Source organism: Suncus etruscus, chromosome 20, assembly GCF_024139225.1.
Source record: "Suncus etruscus isolate mSunEtr1 chromosome 20, mSunEtr1.pri.cur, whole genome shotgun sequence".
Classification (NCBI taxonomy): domain Eukaryota; kingdom Metazoa; phylum Chordata; class Mammalia; order Eulipotyphla; family Soricidae; genus Suncus; species Suncus etruscus.
The window spans coordinates 20,585,931-20,606,025 of NC_064867.1; the positions used below are offsets into that span (position 1 = coordinate 20,585,931).

The following is a 20,095-nucleotide window of genomic DNA, read 5'->3' on the forward strand; positions in this document are numbered from 1 at the left end:
CCTTGTTCCCCACATCCCTGCCATGTTGGTATGCCAGTTCTCTGATTCTCTGCTGCCTGAAGAATTTTCAGCCTATCATTTTCTGCCTGCCTTCCTCCAAATTTTGCTGTTAATGTCCTTCAAATCCTTTAACAAATAGCTACAGTCACTTCTTCCCAGCAAACTTTTCCCTAAGCACCAAATGAAGCATGCTTTCCTTTTCTTAATCCTGTAGCACTGGGTTAACGAAAGTTCCAGAATTTCTTTATAAATAGGGACCTGTAGTAATTTGAAGTAATTTGTGGTGTGACAGCGCTGGGAAATCCATTTTGAAGCCACGTTTACTTAAAAGTTTTCATTTTAGTTAACTTGCATGTTGACAAAAGCCACCCTTGACATCACCACTGTAAGCTCTACTTTCTGCTGCCCCCCTCTGAGCTGATACATTGTCTAGCCCACCATGAAAAGTTGCCACTTCAGTTATATGGTGAGTGGGGACTCAAATAGGCATTTTAGTCATTGGCAAGCTCACTGTTAAACTGAAGTACAGGCTCCTTCGCAAGGATATAATGGCCCGACCACATTATTACATTAATCTTCACAGCACATTGTTCTCTTATCTCTGAATTCATAAATATTAATCTCACATGCTTTACTTTTTTGTTTTGTTTTGTTTATTGTTTTTTCGGACCTCACCCATTTGATACTCAGGGGTTACTCCTGGCTAAACGCTCAGAAATCGCCCCTGGCTTGGGGGGGACCATATGGGACGCCAGGGGATCGAGCCGTGGTTCTTCCTTGGCTAGCGCTTGCAAGGCAGACACCTTACCTCTAGCGCCACCTCGCCGGCCCCATGCTTTACTTTTTTTTTTTTTTTTTTTTTTTTTTTTTTTTTTTTGGGTTTTTTTGGGTCACACCTGGCAGTGCTCAGGGGTTATTCCTGGCTCCAGGCTCAGAAATTGCTCCTGGCAGGCACAGGGGACCATATGGGGCGCCGGGATTTGAACCGATGACCTCCTGCATGAAAGGCAAACACTTTACCTCCATGCTATCTCTCCGGCCCCCCATGCTTTACTTTTTAATATTAGTTTCAAAAGCTGACAACTCATCTGTGTGTCATCATCATAAGGTGCCAGAGTGATAGAATAGGAGATAGATCATTTTCCTGGTATGCGACCCACCCAGGCTTGATCTCTGGCATCTCATATGGTCCCGAGTCCTGCCAGAAGTGATCCCTGAGAGCAAAGACATAGTGATTGGTTTCCCTTTGTTATAGCCATACTTTATAAAGGATGTTAATAAAATATGTACAAAAAAGAAAAATGGACCAGAAAGATAGCATGGAGGTAGGGAGGTAGGCCATTTGCCTTGCATGCAGAAGGATGGTGGTACGAATCCCGGCATCCCATGTGGTCCCCTGAGTCCACCAGGATCGATTTCTGAGCCTGGAGACAGGAGTAACCCCTGAGGGCTGCCGAGTGTGACCCAAAAACCAAAAAAAAGAGAGAGAAGAAAAACAGGTAAGACAATATAAAAAAACATACATATATTTATTTAAAACTTGTTATTTAAAGGAAAGATGCTAAAGTATAGCCTAAAGATGGGTAGTTAGGTGGGTCCACATAGATAAGCATGATCAAACCCAAGGCATCATGGAAGTTGGCATCTAGAAGATATTCGTGAAAAATCTCACTTTCTGACTTGTTATGTTAATAGAGAAATAATAAAAACATTATCAAATATATAAGTGCAAAATCTAGGAAATAGGTAACTTTATATGAATCAAGATAATTCATAGGCTAACACACAGAAAATATACAATTCTGCACTTTGAATTTTACACGCACAAATAGAAGCATATGTTTACCCTACCGCACAAAAGCAAAAACCTATACAAAAATGTTCATGGTATATCTTATTATATTGCAAGAGCCCTAAATTGGAGAGTACCTAACACTGAAGAGGACTGGGTAAACACATTTTATACTTGAACAAAAGATTGTATAGCAATACAAAAGAACCAACATGGATAAACACACTCTAAAAAGCACCTACTATATGCTTTCATTTAAATAAAATCAAAGACCAGTCAAAACTATGGTGAAGGGAATTTTCTAGAATGAAACACTGTGAAACTTAGTCATCAAACACACTACCTAAGAAATGTGCATTTTTTGTATGTTAAATTGTGTATAATGCTGCAATTGGGTGTAAAGAGTAAGTGTTGATGGTACACCTGATGTCACTCTTAAAAGATTTGAAAGAGAACTTGATCACAAACTTTATGTGAACACCTGTGAGCTCTAGCTCTTTCAAACAATCCTTGTCAACTTAACATATGCCTTGTTTGATCGTTGGATAGTCCAAGTGAATAAAAAGGCCCATAAGTATTTTTAAAAATAAACTTGTTGGGATCAAAGCAATAGTATAGTGGTTAAGGCTTGCATGTGGCCAACTGGGTTTAATCCCTGGTGTCTCACGGGGTCCCCTGCACAATGCCAAGTGTAAAACCAAAACTAAAATAAACTTGATTTCTATTAACTGTAGAAAATGGGAGATTAGGGCCGGCGAGGTGGCGCTAGAGGTAAGGTGTCTGCCTTGCAAGCGCTAGCCAAGGAAAGATCGTGACCGTGGTTCGATCCCCTGGCGTCCCATTTGGTCCCCCCAAGCCTGGGGCAATTTCTGAGCACTTAGCCAGGAGTAACCCCTGAGCATCAAATGGGTGTGGCCCGAAAAAAAAAAGATGGGAGATTAATAAAGAGAAAAAACAAACCATTTTTTCCTTTATTAAAATAAACTGCCTCACATAGTTGACCATCATATATTTGTTTCCAGATAAGTGAGGGCAAAGTTATTTTTAAAAAGTTGAAAGAACTTTTCTCTGCTGAGTCTGCCTACATCCAAGGACTATAGCCTCTTCAGGACCCATCCCGGTAAGATGTCTGCACCCAACGCACGTGGGGCCAATTCCAGCCGTGATTGGGTACCCAGAGAATTTTAAACCACAGCGGCCTTGCTCTCTCCCTTTTCTCTGCTGAGCCTGCCTACATCCAAGGACTATAGCCTCTTCAGGACCCACACCCGAAAAGCGGCCGCTCCGCCGCTTATCTTGTAACCCCTGAATTCCATTTCTGTACATTTTAAGAAGCAATCTACAGCCTTGACAATGGAGTAATTTTGCAGTACACCCCCATATTTACAGAAATCAAGATGGCTCCTCTAATAATCTAAAAATTAGAAAACAAATAGGTATCCTCTCAAGAAGTTTAGAATAGAATTATGGAAAAATGTTCAGGGAGCTAAAAAAAAAAAAAAAAAAAAAACAGCATCAAGAAACTTGACTGGAGCAAAATTAAGCATCAAGAAGTTTTGTCAACTGAAATTTTCACACTGAACTAACAGATCAGAAAAACTGAGCTTACTGGGATCCTTATTCCTAGCCTAAGGAGTGCTGGGAGGCTTGACAGGCCCCCAGCCGTCCTTGTCTTTTTCCCCTGACTCCAGGCCTTCCCTGGGTGCCAGCTCAGATGGCCAGAAGTGGGTTCAGGTGGACTCTTAGTGGTCCTCAGGTTCCCCCCTCCCTCCATACTCCAGGGGGGAGGTGCATGGGGAGGAGGGCGGGCAGACATCTGGCTTCAATTTCGTCCTTGATTCTCGAGACCAGCTCTTGCCAGGTATAGGGTTTTTCTCCCCTGGACTTCAGTCTTTCCCTGGACACCGGTCTAGGTGGACTCTATAGGGGTCAACAGGCTTTCCCCCTATCTCTCCCTACACTAATGGGAATGCACTCTGGGAGGAGGGCAGGCTGTTCTAGTACTGGTTTATATTGGAACAGTCAGTGGAAATTTTTTTTTTCATATTGATATTATTGTGTGCATATATTCTATATATCCATAATATCCATCTTGTATTGGGACCTTGATATTGCCCTACAAAGCTCATTTCTAATATTTTACTTCCCCCCATCCTCCCATGTAGGTGCAGCTAATGACATGAAGCTCACCTCATAGAATGATAAGTGCAGTTAGAGAAATAACTACACTGAAAACTATCATAACAATGTGAATGAATGAGGGAAAAAGAAAGCCTGTCTTGAGTACAGGTGTGGGTGGGGTGGGGAGTAGGTAGATCTGGAAAATTGGTGTTGGGAATCCTGCACTGGTGAAGGGGGGTGTTCTCTACATGACTGTAATCATACAAGTACAATTATATTTGTAATCACGGTGTTTAAATAAAGATAATTAAAAAAAAGTTGAAAGAAAAAGGGCCCAGAGTGATAGAACAGCAGTAGGTCATTTACCTTGCACACCACCAACACAGGTCAGACCCAGGTTAGCGATTTTAGCGATTCCTGGCATCCCATATGGTCCCCAAGCCTGCCAGGAGCGACTTCTGAGCTCAGAGCCAGGAGTAACCCCCGAAAGTACCAAAGTGTGGCTCAAAACAGAAAAGAAAAAATAAAGAAAAAGGAAGGACTGGAGAGATAGCACATTGGTAGAGTATTTGCCTTGCAAGTGGCCTACCCAGGACGGGCCTGGGATTGATTCCTGCCATCCCAGGTGGTCCCCAGAGCCTACCAGGAGCGATTTCTGAGTGCAGAGCCAGAAGTAACCCCCGAGTGCTGCTGGGTGTGGCCCCCCCCAAAACAAAAAAACAGAAAAAAAAAAAGGAAAAGAACGTATTTTGTAAAAAAATAATAATTAAAGTACAGTAGCAAACACACCTGTGGAAACTATTGTATCTCCAATAATGACCGGTTTAGTAAGCTCTTGATGTTAGCTGTCCATTCTGTTAAATTGGTGTGCTCCTATAGGGATGACAGCATCAAACAAATGATGTCCAGAAATTCAAAGTACTATGACTGATACTGTGACTTTTAGGGGATGTGTTCTCAGCTGCCTGGCTTCCTGGAAGAAGGTTGAGAGGGGTGGGGCAAGGGGAGGGCTGGGGTGAGGGATGCCCACACTCGCTCCAAAAAACCCTGGTAATATGAGCCCAAAGACCAGCGTACCTGAAGTTTAGTCAGATTGGTGTCCCCAAAGGGAATCATAAAGGGGTGATGAGGCAGAGTCATTGGGAAAGTGGAGACTCTGGTGATGGATACAGCAGGCAATGGCTTCTGCAGAGCAGCGGCTTGACCCACCCTCTCCTCCCAAGATGGCCAACTTTCTGCGGCATGGCCAGAGTATCCATGATTTTTCATGGCCTGCTTTACATCTCACAGAAACCATTTTTACAAAAGGTTCAAAAAGCAAGTGTTTTGCTAGAAAATAAGAACAAGGGGGCTGGAGTACGGAGGGAGGCCTTGCACACAGCTGACTCGGGTTTGATCCCCATCATCTCATCCCATATGATCCCCAAAGCCTGCCAAATTTCTGAAAGCAAAGCCATGAGTAACCCTAAGCACCGCTAGGTGTGGGTGGCTCAAATAAAAAAAAAAAACAAAACATATATATCATTTAGGGAGCCCTTAGCTGCCAGCAAGGTCTCCAAAGGATTTAAGATCAAAACTAATCATATTCAGTTCAGCTTAGACAATTACACACACACACATCAATAAAAAGTTAATAAAAAAAATGGAAAATAAAAATCCAAATATATTCTCAAATGACTTAAAAAAATCAATTTACTACCTCTCATACATGAACTTGCTTGGTGACAGTCCAGAAGGCAACTGGCCCCCGCTTTTTTTCTTTTTTTGCATGGGTACTGAAGTGGGAAACTTTTTTGGGGGGGGGCCACACCCGGCGATGCTCAGGGGTTACTCCTGGCTGTATGCTCAGAAATAGCTCCTGGCTGGCACAGGGGACCATATGGGACACCGGGATTCGAACCAACCACCTTTGGTCCTGGATCGGCTGCTTGCAAGGCAAACGCCGCTGTGCTATCTCTCCGGGCCCGAAGTGGGAAACTTTTCTAAGAGAAGAATATTAGTCAAAGCTAGACTAGACCTGCTTAGAACCATGTGGAAAAGGCCAAGTGCTGCCAATGGGTTTCTCTTTGAGGTGAGAAAGCTTCAGACACCACTCCAGAGATGGAGGACAGCACAAAGAGGGGCACAGTCTTCCCATGATTTGTGGTTGCTCTCAGGCTTGACTCTGGACCGTCCCTCTTCCCTCACAGAGAGCTCAGGTTAATGCAAATTGCCTATTTACCCAGTAGCCATGATTACCTCTCATGATGCTCCCTCAACATTCCTAATCCCCACTTGTTTATATTAACTTCTCCCAGGCACCTTAGGTCTCCTTGACTGACCTTTTATATCTTTTATATCCCTGGCTCTGTCACCCTACCTGTATCCCAGTTCCTCTTGCCCTATAGAAGCACTGTTAGAATGGATAAAAGTATCTCTAGTCATCAGATTGGGACGGTTCTTTCCCATTCATCAGATGGGTCACAAATGCATTGGGGGGGGGGGGGTGAAAGTTGAACAAGATGGCCGAGTGGGTCAACATACATGTTGACTTCTGGCCCTCATTCATTCTTCCTCTGCAGATACCAGGAAAGAAGGGACTAACCTGAGGAACAGAAATAGTTCTGTAACTCCCTCATCTGTGCATTTCTGGAACTGACCACCTCCAGACAGCACCATTGCTCCTGGTCTTGTCCTACACTTGCTGGTAGAAGTCCCTACCCAGACAAAGCTATTGCAGTTGGTGACTCAACATGTTCTGAGCTTCAATGTTAGCTCATTTACAAAGCACTAAGTCACATTCTCCAACATCCATTTTATTAGGCCATTAAGGTGATAGTCTGTCAAATGCCTTTTATTTTCACATCCTAATTCAGAATTGAGAAGGGAAGAGGACTGATCCCTCTGTCTCATATGTAACTCATGTGTCTCAAATGTTCTTTCCAACAGGCAGCATTTGGAATATTAGGAGTACATATGAGTGATGTCTAAAAAAATCAGCTGTATTTTTATATATTTCAACCTTTATCTCATATATAAACAGTTTACTGTTTCCTTAGCTGAGATTTTTGTTTCATGAATGATCATTGGCAAGATATTCAGGGGTCTCAAACTCAATTTACCTGGGGGCCGAAGGAGACAAAGTCGGGGTGATCCTTGAGTGCAAAGTCAGTAGTAAGCCTTGAACATTGGGGGGTGTGACCCAAACAACTAAAACAAAACAAAACAAAAAAAGATTTATCTAGGGCAGGGCCACAAAATGTTGTACAGAGGGCCGGAAACGGCCCACGGGCCGCGAGTTTGAGACCCCTGAGAAGAGACACTGTGTCTATCCTCGTTAAAAGTTTCTTACTGATAAGCTGTACATTCCAACAAAATCACCCCACCAAATGCAACATTCTCAGCATCTTCAACCAAATGTAAGTGCTAAGGTTTAAACATGCAGTCAACAATCACCAACCAGTGTATTTGTCCCTTTAAAGTCACTTTTCTAAATAAAAACACACCACCACATTAAGAACTTTTTAAAATATAATTTAAAACTATTTTGTACCAGTACAATATATTAATTTTACAAATGTAAAATTTTATCAGTTGTTAAAGCATCTGCAAAAAACCACACAGCCTACTTGAGCTTTATTGCACAATATCTATAAGAAAATATTAATTTTTAAATTAGAAAACATAAAAATGCTTTCAATATAGAAGAGACTGTCTGATTTTAAAGACAATACTCGATAAGAATGTCTACACAGAAAATAACAAACTTTCACAGGAATCCAAACTGGACTGATGCTTCAGCAGATCCGGTACAAAGCACTATCTGAAACAGTCCTCGATACTTCCTTCAAACTGTATCATCATTCTTCATTAGAAATCTAGATGCCACTCAAGGTAGTTTCTTAAGAAAACTGAGGGTTTTTTTTTTTCATTGTGAGCATTCTGAATATTCCTAACATGTCAAAACATTTCAACTTAACAGCCATTTGCTGGTTTTTTTTTCCTATGTGCAAAGATTCTCTGACAACTGGTTTAAACAACTATTTCGATGATACTTTACTTATGCAAGTAGAAAACATCCAGTGAAATATGCTTTTAAAACCTAGTCCTTTACAAAAATCAGTTTATAAATTTGTGTCATAAAAATTAGTGTCAAGACCATCGAGTTTGTCTTCATTTTGTTTTATGTTGACTCTCCCAGAGCTGGGATGGCAATTATTACTTTTTTTTTATGTAGTGTTTATTGGGAAATCATCCAAGTATTAACTAACTAAGCTGGAATTCCAAGCAAATTGGATGATAAATTTTAGTGGGATAATACCTATATACCAGTGTAGATGTTAAAATACTGACAAAACCTATTGATGGTAATTCGCCTCATAAAACGATTATAGCCTGGAGTTGCAAATATATATTACCTGAGGGGTTGAGGGTATCAAGGAAAAAGGACCTTGGAAAGGATGCATCATGAGTGATTAGAAAGAGGATTTAACGGACTGAGTTTAAATATAGATTATAGATCTTTTTCTATTAAATCTCAAGTGTTTTCAAGTCCCACCACTGTGGTGTAAAACAGCTTTGTGGCCTAGGCTGTTTTACCTTTTTAAAATGTATGGCCTGTATAAACAAAGTCAAATAGAATTTTACACCTTTGTGTAGAGAAAATAATTATTAAAATAGTGGTTATGCGCTCACAAGTCTGTGGTAGGTTGAATTATCAAAACCCCAAATGCTTCTTTAAAAAGTTTAATATTATTTAGAAGGTCATTCGTAGGAATCCGTGCAGTTGCTCTTCTGGAACTGCATTTTTCAGAACTGCTCAAAGCACCTCATCTAGATAAGTGTTTTTTTAAAAAAATATAAGTCTATAATGTGATTTCAAGTTTCACATATTTCACCTTTTATGGGTTGTTCTTTTTTAAATCAGGCTTCCCCCCTTCTTTACAGTCCTTCAGAATAAAATAAACATAAAACTCTCACATTCCATTAGGGAAAATAATGGAAAGAAACATTCACAGTCTGAATATTTCCTCAATTCCCCCAAATCTTGGTACTATGTGCAATTTCCTCACATAAGGGTTTTGAGGAAACCCCTGATCATCTATTATTGAATATTTCAACGAATGGACATGCCATAGGAAAATGAACATTAATAGTAAATAGTAAATAGATTAAAATCTATTCAATAAAATAAAAATGTTCTATGACTTCAATTTAAATACATATCTGAAAAACTAAGAGGTTTCTGTTTTTCAAAAGTGCTAATTATTACATTGACAAATATCTTCACTACATTATGTCCAATTCTTTGTAAAACGAAACCTCCTTGCTTGAGGCACACTGCTCGATGAGTTTCTAAGAAGCAGAGGAAAAAGAATCACTTGTCGATTAATCCAGCTTCCTTAATTTTAGTGAAGAAGAATTTCTCCAGAATATTGGCACATTTGTAGTATTCACTCTCAGGGGGGTTGTATTCCTTGCAGTTGGTAAAAACTCGCTGTAAGTCTGCCATGAATAATTTCTTAGACACATAGTACCTATTCTTGAGGCGTTCACTCATGGTTTTCAGATCTGCACAAAAAAAAAAATTATTAATATTTGTTTGCTCTTTTTTTTTATCTAGACCCAGCTGCGCTCAGGGGTTACTCCTGGCTCTATGCTCAGAACTGCTCCTGGCAGGCTGGGGACCATATGGGATACTGGGGATCGAACCTGGGTTCATCCTGGGTAGGCTGTGTGCAAGGCAAACGCCCTACCTCTATGCTATCTCTCCAGCCCAATTAGTAATCTTTGACTCTGTAAAAACACTAGTTAACAAAAGTAAGACAGAGAAAGAAATATGTCATCAGTTTGACTACATGTGTACCAGTTCAATGCAATTTGTTTAAACAGAAACCCAGATGGACAAGAAAACAGTTCAACATCTTCCCTCTTTGTGAGTTTCTTGCAATATCACAGCATTTTTACACTGAAGGAACCCTTATTATTTATTTGGCCCAATCCACTATTCATTGCAAGGAAGTTAAAAGAGATTAGTGATAAGTAGGGTAAACTAACTGCTAGTAGCTATTTATTCAAAAATACACAAAAATGGGGCCAGAGTGATAGCCTAATTAGGGGATTCTCAATGGATTCAATCTTTTAGCAAAGTACTGACATAGCAACAAATTTCCTAGATCTACATTTCCACAAGCTTATTATTATTATTATTATTATTATTACTATTATTATTATTATTAAAGGGAAGAATCTAGCTGGTTCTGTTTTTTTGGAGGTGTTTTGGGGGAAGGGGCAATGCTTGGAGATGCTCAGAGCTGATTGTTGGCTCTATATTCAGGAATTACACTCAGAGGTGCCTGAGAAACATATAGGATGCCAGGGATTAACTGTACGCAAGGCAAGTGCTCATAGGTATGTGGACACTTGGACACTGCACTATCACTATCACTCCAGCCACTATAATTGGTTTTGGATGTAGCATTATGTGCTAACAAAATCTATCAAGAGCATAAAAAGTCAAGAATTGCATTAAATATAATTTCTCCCTCTGAAATGATAGCAGTCAAGCATAATCTAATTTCTTTCATATTATTTCAAGATTTTTCAGACTGACCCCAAAATACACCAAAGGACAAGCTGATGTTTTTCCAGGTTCAATCAAACAAGTATTAAGTTTAAGTAAGGTTGGGGCCCAACAACCAGAGATATCTAGTACTACGTGCATTTTTCCACCTGGATTTTCTGCATATGGAGCTATAATATAAGAAACCTACTGAATCTTCACTAGCCCCCAGAAGCACTTAAAACCCACCCAGGATCAAACATACAACATAGAAAAAGAAAAAAAACCAGCTTCAGAGACTAAAGGGACAGCACAGCGGATAGGGTGTTTGCCTTGCATGTAGCCAACCCAGGTTCAATCCCTGACATCCCATATGATCCCCCAAGCCTGCCAGGAGTAAATTCTGAGAGCAGAGTCAAAATTAACCCCTGAGCGCTGCAGGGTATAGTAAAACAAACCAAAACAAAAATTCAGCAACATTTGCCCCCCCCCATACCACCAGAGTTTAGAAAATATTAATGGCATTACCCATAGGGAACCTTATAACTTCATAATATCCCGGAGCTTCTGTTCTCTTCACTGGTTCCATGAAGGGCCAAGCACTTTGGTGGCTCTTGGGAAAAGAAGAGAGTAAGATATCTAATATGGAAGTGCCAGGTGGGAAATCCTTTCAAAGTATTTACATAAGGTGAAGTTGAAGCAAACACTCACCTTTACCTGCTGGAGGATGCTTTTGAGGGTGCTATAAAGCTGGTCAGGGTCTTTGGGCTCTTTACTTGAAAGGAAAAAAGTAAACAACAAGAAATGATTGTTACACTTTTACCACCTCATTTTCTAATTCCTATTTAACTCCTTTTTACAAAAACCTAACATTGAAACCATTGCTTGAATTTTTATGAAAATTGAAACCCAACAAGTGTTTGGACTGATGGTTACAATCACTTTGCTCTTTTTCTCTAAAGTTGCTGGGAGGGGAAACCCTCACTTCCATTAATATTCTTTCACCCATCATACTTACCTTTTCTCTTTTCCACTCGGTTTCCAGCCTGTCTCTCCTATACATCAACAAAATTAAACACTGAATGAGAACTGCTTTTTATCAAGAGAATAATAAAGTCAATAACTTATCAAAAAATACATTATAGCCATGTCTTGAAAGAATCTATTTCTGGGAAGAGACTGAAACTTACTGTTGTTACTTCCTTAAACATCCAACAATACAAAACAACTGCAAGATGACAACAATGCTGGGTATATTATTGTGTTTAAAAAAATAGAACAATCTTTTAAGAACAGCATAAAAAAGAAATCTGGTACTATAGCTTGTAAATTTTTAAATGTTAAGTGTTTTGGGTTTTTTTTTTTAATCACTTCTATGAAATTGTTATTTTAGATTGGAACAAACTCAATCCTGGTCTCTGTCATATTTTATTTGGCAGAGTTTCTATTTGTAATACAAGATGATGTGGTGCAGCAATAGAAAAACAATCTCAAGTCCAAATAGTCCTGAATTTGACTTCTCATTCTCTCCATAAAGCTAACTTACTCAGGGCCAGAGCAATAGCACAGTAGGTAGGGCATTTGCCTTGCACATGGCAAACCCAGGACCGACTAAGGTTCGATCCCTGGGATCCCATATGGTCCCCAAGCCTGCAAGTGCAAAGCCAGGATAATCCCTGAGTGCTGCGCCAGGTGTGGCCTAAAAACAAAATTAACAAACCAGCAAAAGCTAACTTATACCCTAGATAAAATATTCAGCCTTTTGCTCTTGGTTTATCAATCTACAAAAGCAAAACTCTAAAAATTAAGAGATTTTATTTATATCCTTGGAGATTAACTGATACACATAAAAAACAAAATGCTTGGCACAAATAGGCATGTGATGACCTGGCAGTTATTGTGCCATTAATAGGGATTAAAATTAAGAAGAAACATTTCTGGGTCTACTGTGAAAGTAAAATCTGCCATGAGGTAATTTTGTCATTGAGAAACTTATTTTACCACAATAATGCATTGTTATCCCCTAACGAATTTTGGTTTGGTTGGTTTTATTTACTTAATTCTTAGTTATTTAGTAACTCAATCGAACGCACTAGCATTCTGGATTTGAACCAAATGAAAGTGTCTGTATTTGGTGGTCAGAGTACAATTTTGATAATCAGGGTCTGACAACCATTTGGAGACACAGTTTCCACATGTTTAAAAGAATTCTTCGGCCTTCAAGATTTCACATATGAAGCAGCTACAAATAGCTGCTACCAATAATGAGTATTACTGGAACCTCAGGTATCTTTGGTCTCTTGGTCTCGGGAAGCAGAGAAAAGATATAAATAGAAAAACATTTCCTTTCTTCATGAAAAAATTAAGAAATAAGTCTACAGATCCAACTCAGTAGTAGAACACTTGCCTTGCATATGTGAGGCCCTAGGTTTGATCTCCAAGAGCCATCAAAAAGAAAAAAAACTGTCACTATGTACCTATAATATAACTGTGAAAAGACTTGTTAAAAATAAATTTTTACTTGGCTGAAAAATAAAAAGACAAGAAAGAACACCAAAGGAGACAGGCAGAGCTAAAGAGCTCCAAAGCATTGCATTCTGCTATTATTTTAAACACATTACCAAAAGAGTTTGCTTTGAAAAGAGGATATATATATACATACTAATTCCAGGAATGCTTTCTATTGGAATCTGTCGAACTCCATCTTTAAAACATGAAAGTCCAGGATAAACTTTTCTAATCTGAGCTTGTTTTCTTTCTATCAGCTTTTTGATGATCTGTAAGCACAGAAAGAAAGGATGCTCAGAACAGAGACTGCAGTTAAGTTTTGATTTAGTTAATCTAAAGAATTTTTTTTTGCCTTAGGAAAAAAAGGTAATCTTTGGGAAACAAAAGGGAAGGGAAAAGTAAATGCTATTGTTAAACAAGAAGAAGACATAGGGTTACCTTATACACCCACTTTAGTGTCACTTCATTATATGAATCTCTTGAGCCACTGTTATACCTTTTACAGTCTTCCCAAACAAAAAATGGGGAAAAGGGGAGGTAAGGGATGTCCCCATTTTTAATATAATACAAAGTCTTATTATTTCCTTCTTAAAAAATTTTGCCATTGTTTTTGTATTAACCTTAATTTGGTCTTTCAGACTCCAGTCCCTACAGTCTCACAAGTGAATTAGAGACTTAAGAATTACACCTCTGCCACACAAACATACCGACACATAAACACACACAGACACAATTCTGTGTACTAATTGTTTTCTATCACCCAAATAGCCTTGGTCCTAGTTTATGCCCATGAGTCTTTTTATAATGTACTTTTATGATGATTCTATGATTGTACAGTGCAAATCAACCTCCCAAACAGACATCTCAAGTAACATAGGCCAATTATGTACTCCATTTTCCCCTGAAGTCAGCACTTACAACAAGATGTCAGTCACTCACTATTCTGATTATTCTGTCCAACTAAACAAGATTTTTCTCTACTTCCTTTCCTGAAAGGAACTACAGTTTATTCTGTTCTTGGGCATTAAGAGATAAACAGAGTCCTCCATGTGTTTACAGTTCACTTAAACTGCAAAAGTATTAGGACATACCTTCCTGGGGTTATGGGGGGAATAACAATATTTTATTAAATAACAATATTTATTATAAAAATCATTTTAATTCGATGGAAAGAGAACATGTGAATCAAATATTTTATTATTCTGATTTTAGAACTCTTTCAAAGGAACTAGATGAACATGAGAATCAAAGTAGCTTGTCTGTGAAAGAGTGTTCAAGGAAAGACACAGAGAGAGACGGAGAGAGTGAGAGACAGAGAGAGAAAGGACCCCAGAAGAGAGACGAGAGAGAACACTGTCTCCTAAAAAGCTGATTATTTTGGTTAGCTCTATATTTATGGCTTTCATGTTCTATGTAGAAGGGACCCACAAATCTGGGCCTGTCCATCTGCAGACCCTACTGGGAGAAAGCTTGTTCTCAATTTTCTCATTTTAAAAGTCTTTTGCTCTCCTTCCATGGCAAGTATAGAGACACATCTGAGTCACATCTAGTCAAAGGAAAATCTTTAGTGAGCACCTAGTCTGCATTCCCTAACTGTAAGATGGAACAGTTTATATGTTACACTCAGCAACATCTGACCAATCTCTCAGGACTGGGATTAGGGGACATTGGTAGAGACCAGAGAACAAAGATAGGCTTAAGCACATGTTTCTTTTTCATAACTTACTGGAGAAAAATACACTAGAATGAGTAACAGATGTGTAAAGTAGAAGGCATGTAGGCTGATCCACCCCCTCTCCAGTTCTGGAACTCCTAAAAAACTTGAGGAAATGTGGGAATATTCCTGGACTTAACACCTACAAACACATACACACAGTTTACTGCCTTAGTAAGTGGCCTCTGTGCATTCCTCAATTGTGTTTCATTTTAAGTGTCTTTTTTCCTGTCTTAATATAAACATATTAAGAAATAGAAAAGAAGTATCTTTTTATATTATTTTATTTGTTTTTTGGGTTTTTGGGTTACACCTCGCAGCACTCAGGGGTTACTCCTACCTCTATGCTCAGTAATCGCTCCTGGCAGGCTCAGGGGATATATGAGATGCTGGGATTTGAACCGCCAACCTTCTGCATGCAAGGCAAATGCCTTACCTCCATGCTATCTCTCCGGCCCCGTATCTTTTTTATATTACCAGAAAAAGAAAATATAAAATGAATACTTTGTAGTAGAAGGCTTCGACACTATCCTAAATAACAAATCACTTATTATCTAGAAGTTTAAGTGTTCAGAACTTGCCATATTAAAATGGTACCCCAGAGCCTGCCAGGAGCAATTTCTGAGCAAAGAGTCGGGAGTAACCCCTGAGTGATGCCGTGTGTGACCCAAAAAATCAAATATAAAAGAAAGAAATATAGGGCCAGAGCAATAGCATAGTGGGTAGTTTGCTTGCCTTGCACACTTCTGAACCAGGTTTAATCCCCAGCATCCCATTGAGCCCCACAAGCCTGTTAGAAGTAATTTCTGAGCACAGAGTCAGGAGTAACTCTTGAGCATCACTAGGTAAGGCCCAAAGACAAAAAAAAAATTAATTAAAAAAATTAATTAATTAGGGGCCGGAGAGATAGCATGGAGGTAAGGCACTTGCCATGCATGCAAAAGATTGGTAGTTCAAATCCCAACATCCCATATGGTTCCCTGAGCCTGCCTGGAGGGATTTCTGAGCTTAGAGCCAGAGTAAGGCCTGAGTGCTGCTGGGTGTGACCCAAAAAAACAAAAAAAATTTTTTTAATTAATTAAAACATATTATGTATAAAAAACATATATGTATATATACACATACACAAAAATATAGTGCAAAATGATGAAATAAAATTCAAATGAGAGTTTAAGCCAAAGCAGGAGAACATCAAAGAAAAAAGTGGACATGGACTAAAGTAATAGTTTGTTGAAGAGGGAGATAAGCCTTTAAAAGTGAAGCTAAAATATATATTGTATTTGCAATTTTTTCATTTTGTGGCAGTCAGGGCGAACTCAGGTTATTATATCCTAGTAGGCCTATAGGTAGAACTCTGTAATATATAATTCACCCCAACTGATGCTTTGCTGGCCTAGAGAAAAAAAAGAATGAGTCAGTCACCTGCTTACCTCCTTCTGCTTTTTAATGATGACAGAAAATTCTGTGTATGGGATTCGTGGATTTAGTTCACATCCCATTAACGTGGCTCCTTCATAATCTTTGATGTAACCAACATATCTGATTTTAGGAATTTTAATTTCTTTGGAAAAGCCCTGAAAGTTAAACAAATGCATTCATAAGGTCATATTAAACATCTCTGAATACTTAAATGGCTGCTAGGCAATGTGCAAGATATCAGGTTAGACTAGACATCTTTTTACTCTCATATCATTTGGGGAAAGATTAGCTTGAAAACCTCCTATGAAGTTCAGAATTGTCAGAAATTAAACTGTGTACATAGGAAGCAAGATAACACAAAAACAACCCTAGTAAAACTCAAGATTTACAAAAGATTTAACAGAAATGACTTCAAGGTAAAAATAAGGTTTAATTGGACAATGACATTGGACATTTTTTTAAAAAAATGGTAAATAAGGGCTGGAGTGAATAGCACAATGGAAACAAAGATCAGAAGAGGAAGTAAAAAATAAACCTTTATACAGTACAAATCAAATTTTATATTTATGTATCAACACACAATAAATACATAGGAAACAGTATCAGAAGGGTAAACCAAAACATTAACAATAAATTTCTTTGGGCAACAGAATTATAAGCAACATAAAAGTAAACAAAAATATTTGGGAATTGTGTAGTTCTCTTTTTAAAACAAGATGCAAAGCCAGGATGTCATTCTGGGTATTAATAACACACCTTCCCTGGTCTGAGGTCCTGAATTAGATGTCTGACATGGAAAAAGAAAGAAGGAAGAAAGAAAAAGGGATGAAGAGACAGTTCATCAGGCTGTGCTCTGCATGCAGGAGATTCAGATTTAATCTGTGCACAAAACTGGAAGTAGCTGCCGGGCACTGTTGGCATGACCCAAAAACTTAAAAAAAAAAATGCCATCAAAGATCAAAGAATAACTCTGAAAAAGCCAAGCTCAAAGCATTTGATAATAAGGACAGTAATACTCCTGGGCTGCTGCATACTGTGTAGCACCCCAGCTGTCTAGAGTCATCTGTGACTTCAAATTTTTCCTCTCTCTTGTAGTAAACAGAAGCCTTCCAGAGACGGACTATATCTCTCACTCAGAGAACTCTACTCACCTAGCCCTGGGAAGTTTTTCCAGCTTGGACATGCCAAGCTTTTTGAATGTCTTGCAGCAATATCACATACTGGCAAAATTGAGTCATTAGTTCCTTCACCCCAGTGTCTTTAGTACTTAAAACATGCTAAGCTAGTCTAGTCTGAAGTTAACCTCGTGTTTAAGACGTAGGTAGGTAGGTGGGTGGGTGGGTGGGTGGGTGGATGGATGGATGGATGGATGGATGGATGGATGGATGGATGGATGGATGGATGGATGATAGATAGGGCTGAAGTGATAGCACAGTGGTAGTGTTTGCCTTGCACACTGCTGACCCAGGACCAACCTGGGTTCGATCCCCAGCATCCCATATGGTCCCCTGAGACTATCACTATCTAGCACAGAGCCAGGAGTAACCCCTGAGCACTGCCAGGTATGGCCCCCCAAAAAACAAAAACAACAACAAAATGTATATTCTTCTCCCCCAGAAAACACTGAGGGAGAATGGGAGATGTTACTGAATGAAACTATATGAGTAGATATAAAAAAAAGGAAAGACAGGACAGTGATAAGCAGTGAAAAACTTACCTGTTTCTTAAAATATCCAATAGCATATTCATCTGCATAAGTGAGGAAGTTCAAAATGTCATGTTTTATATGATATTCCTTCAAATGATTCATCAGGTGAGTTCCATAGCCCTATGTGGGAGATAGTACACAGACAAATCTATTAGGTTCTTGAGAAAAGAAATTCCTACAAAACCACTCAGAAATGTTGCTAGGTTTGAGGGTTTTAATTTGAATTATTTTACCAATATAACATTGCTCCACGCATTTCTGAAGATTAAAAATGAGCTGCAAAACCTCAGAATCCTTGAATTGACACACGGTCATTATTTTAAAAAGTCAATTTTTAGTTTTGTGAAAGCACTACTGAAGCTAAAAACTGCTACTTCAATTCTAAAGATCATCATTATAGTAAGTAATAAAGGTTTATCAAAGGGATGGTATGTGGAGAAAGGGGACCCTATGACACTGGCGATGGGCCACTGGCACTGGTAGAAGGAGTGGAGACGGAGCACTTATACCTAAAACTTGATTAGTAACAACCTTTTTACATCACACTGACTAAATAAAAATTGGAAAAACTCATTGCAAATGAAATACGATTGAAAAAAAAATAGACAAAGCAAATACTGATCATGAATTTCTGCTTATCTTTAAAGTCCTTGAGAACCTGATGAAAAAATATGTAAATAAAAAGTGATCATCTTTTCTAATCTTAGACTGATAAAAGTATTTTCTTTCTCCTAAATACCAACAGTATTTGTAAATAATTGTCATCACATGCACTGATTTTCAACTTGTTCTTAACAGAGCTTTCCATAAGATCAGAGAGCCCAAAAATCTCTGAGCATCTGAGATGTTAGCAAGCAGTTAACTAAATAGTGAACAATGTTGAATAAATTAATAAACTAATGATTTTCCTAATAACATACCTTATTTTTTATTTATTCTCCCCCCACCTTTGGGGGCTAAACCCAAACCCCAAAAACCTAGCTCTGTGCTCAGTTCCTGGCAGGCTCAGGGAACCATATGGAATGCCAAGGATCAAATCCAGGTCAGCCGTGTCCAAAGCAAATGTTCCACAGGCTGTGCTATCGCTCCAGTTCTTACTTTTTCCCTTATTTATTTTTTTATTTTTGGTTTGGGGCCCACACCCGATGGCTCTGCACCCAAAAACCGACCCTGGCAGTCTCAGGGGACCATATGAGATGGCAAGAATCCATCCCAGTCAGCAACGTCCAAGGCAAATAAATGCCTTTCCATTGTGCTATTCACTCCAGCCCTTATTTTCCCATTAATTTAAAAAAAATTTAATCACTATGAGATAGTTCAAAAGTTGTTGACAGTTGAGTTTCAAGTCATAATGTTCCAACACTCTTCCCCTTCACCAGTGTTTGTTTCCCACCACCAATTCTCCCAGTTACCCTATTATTCTTCTGTCTTCCCACCCCAACCCACTTCTATGGCACCTTTTCTTTTTTCTTTGGCATCTCTTCTCTCTCCTCACCCCGTCTTTCTTTTTAGGAACCATGGTTTACTGTTACTAAAGGGTTATTATGCATTTCACTTTACTTCCTTTGAGTTCTCAGCTTCTGTCCAGATTAATCATTGCCAACTATTATTGCCACAGTAATCCCTTCTCTGTACTAATATAAGTTCCAATTTTTAAATGATAAGCAAAATCTAAAGAAAATCTGTAATTTTTTGTTTGTTTTGGAAGTAACCCGGAAGCACTCGGGTTACTCCTGGCTCTGCACTCAGAAATCACTCCTGGCAGGCTCCAGGAACTATATGGGACACCAGCAATCAAATCCACATCCGTCCTAGGTTGGTTGTGTTCAAGGCCTACCTCCGTGCTATCTCTTTGGCCCCAGGAAATCTATAAATTTTAATGTTGGAGAGATAATACAGTGAGTGGGTAGTATGCATGCCTTGCACATGGCCAATCTGGGTTCAATCACCAGCATCCCATATGGTCCCCCAAGCACTACCAGGAGTAATAATGCAGAGTCAGGAGTAACCCCTGAACATTGTTGGTGTATCCAGAAAAATAATATCAATATATGTATAAATTAAGAGATTATGCTGGGACCTCATAGGGGTCCCATAGAGGGAGAATTGGGGCTGGTGAGATAATTTAGATATGAGGTGCTTGTCTTACACCAGCTAACATGGGTTTGATCCTCAGTCTCCCCAGTGGTTACACCGAGTACTGCCAGGAGTGATTCCAGAGTGCACAGTCAGGAGAAACTCCTGATCACTTTCAGATATGGCCCAAAACTTAAATTAAAGAAAAAAGGTGAA

The 20,095-nt window shown here is 39.0% G+C and overlaps 1 protein-coding gene across 1 annotated transcript in view; it reads right to left on the reverse strand.

Annotated features, from left to right (window-relative positions):
- Positions 1-7,410: 7,410 nt before the first annotated feature.
- The window catches only part of KAT2B (lysine acetyltransferase 2B), a 122,915-nt gene continuing 110,230 nt past the window's right edge, over positions 7,411-20,095 (reverse strand). The window contains 7 exon segments of the mRNA XM_049766478.1: positions 7,411-9,463; positions 10,983-11,067; positions 11,166-11,229; positions 11,473-11,509; positions 13,117-13,231; positions 16,107-16,250; positions 17,813-17,923. Coding sequence (XP_049622435.1) covers positions 9,270-9,463; positions 10,983-11,067; positions 11,166-11,229; positions 11,473-11,509; positions 13,117-13,231; positions 16,107-16,250; positions 17,813-17,923 — 750 coding nt within the window. The 3' untranslated portion in view covers positions 7,411-9,269.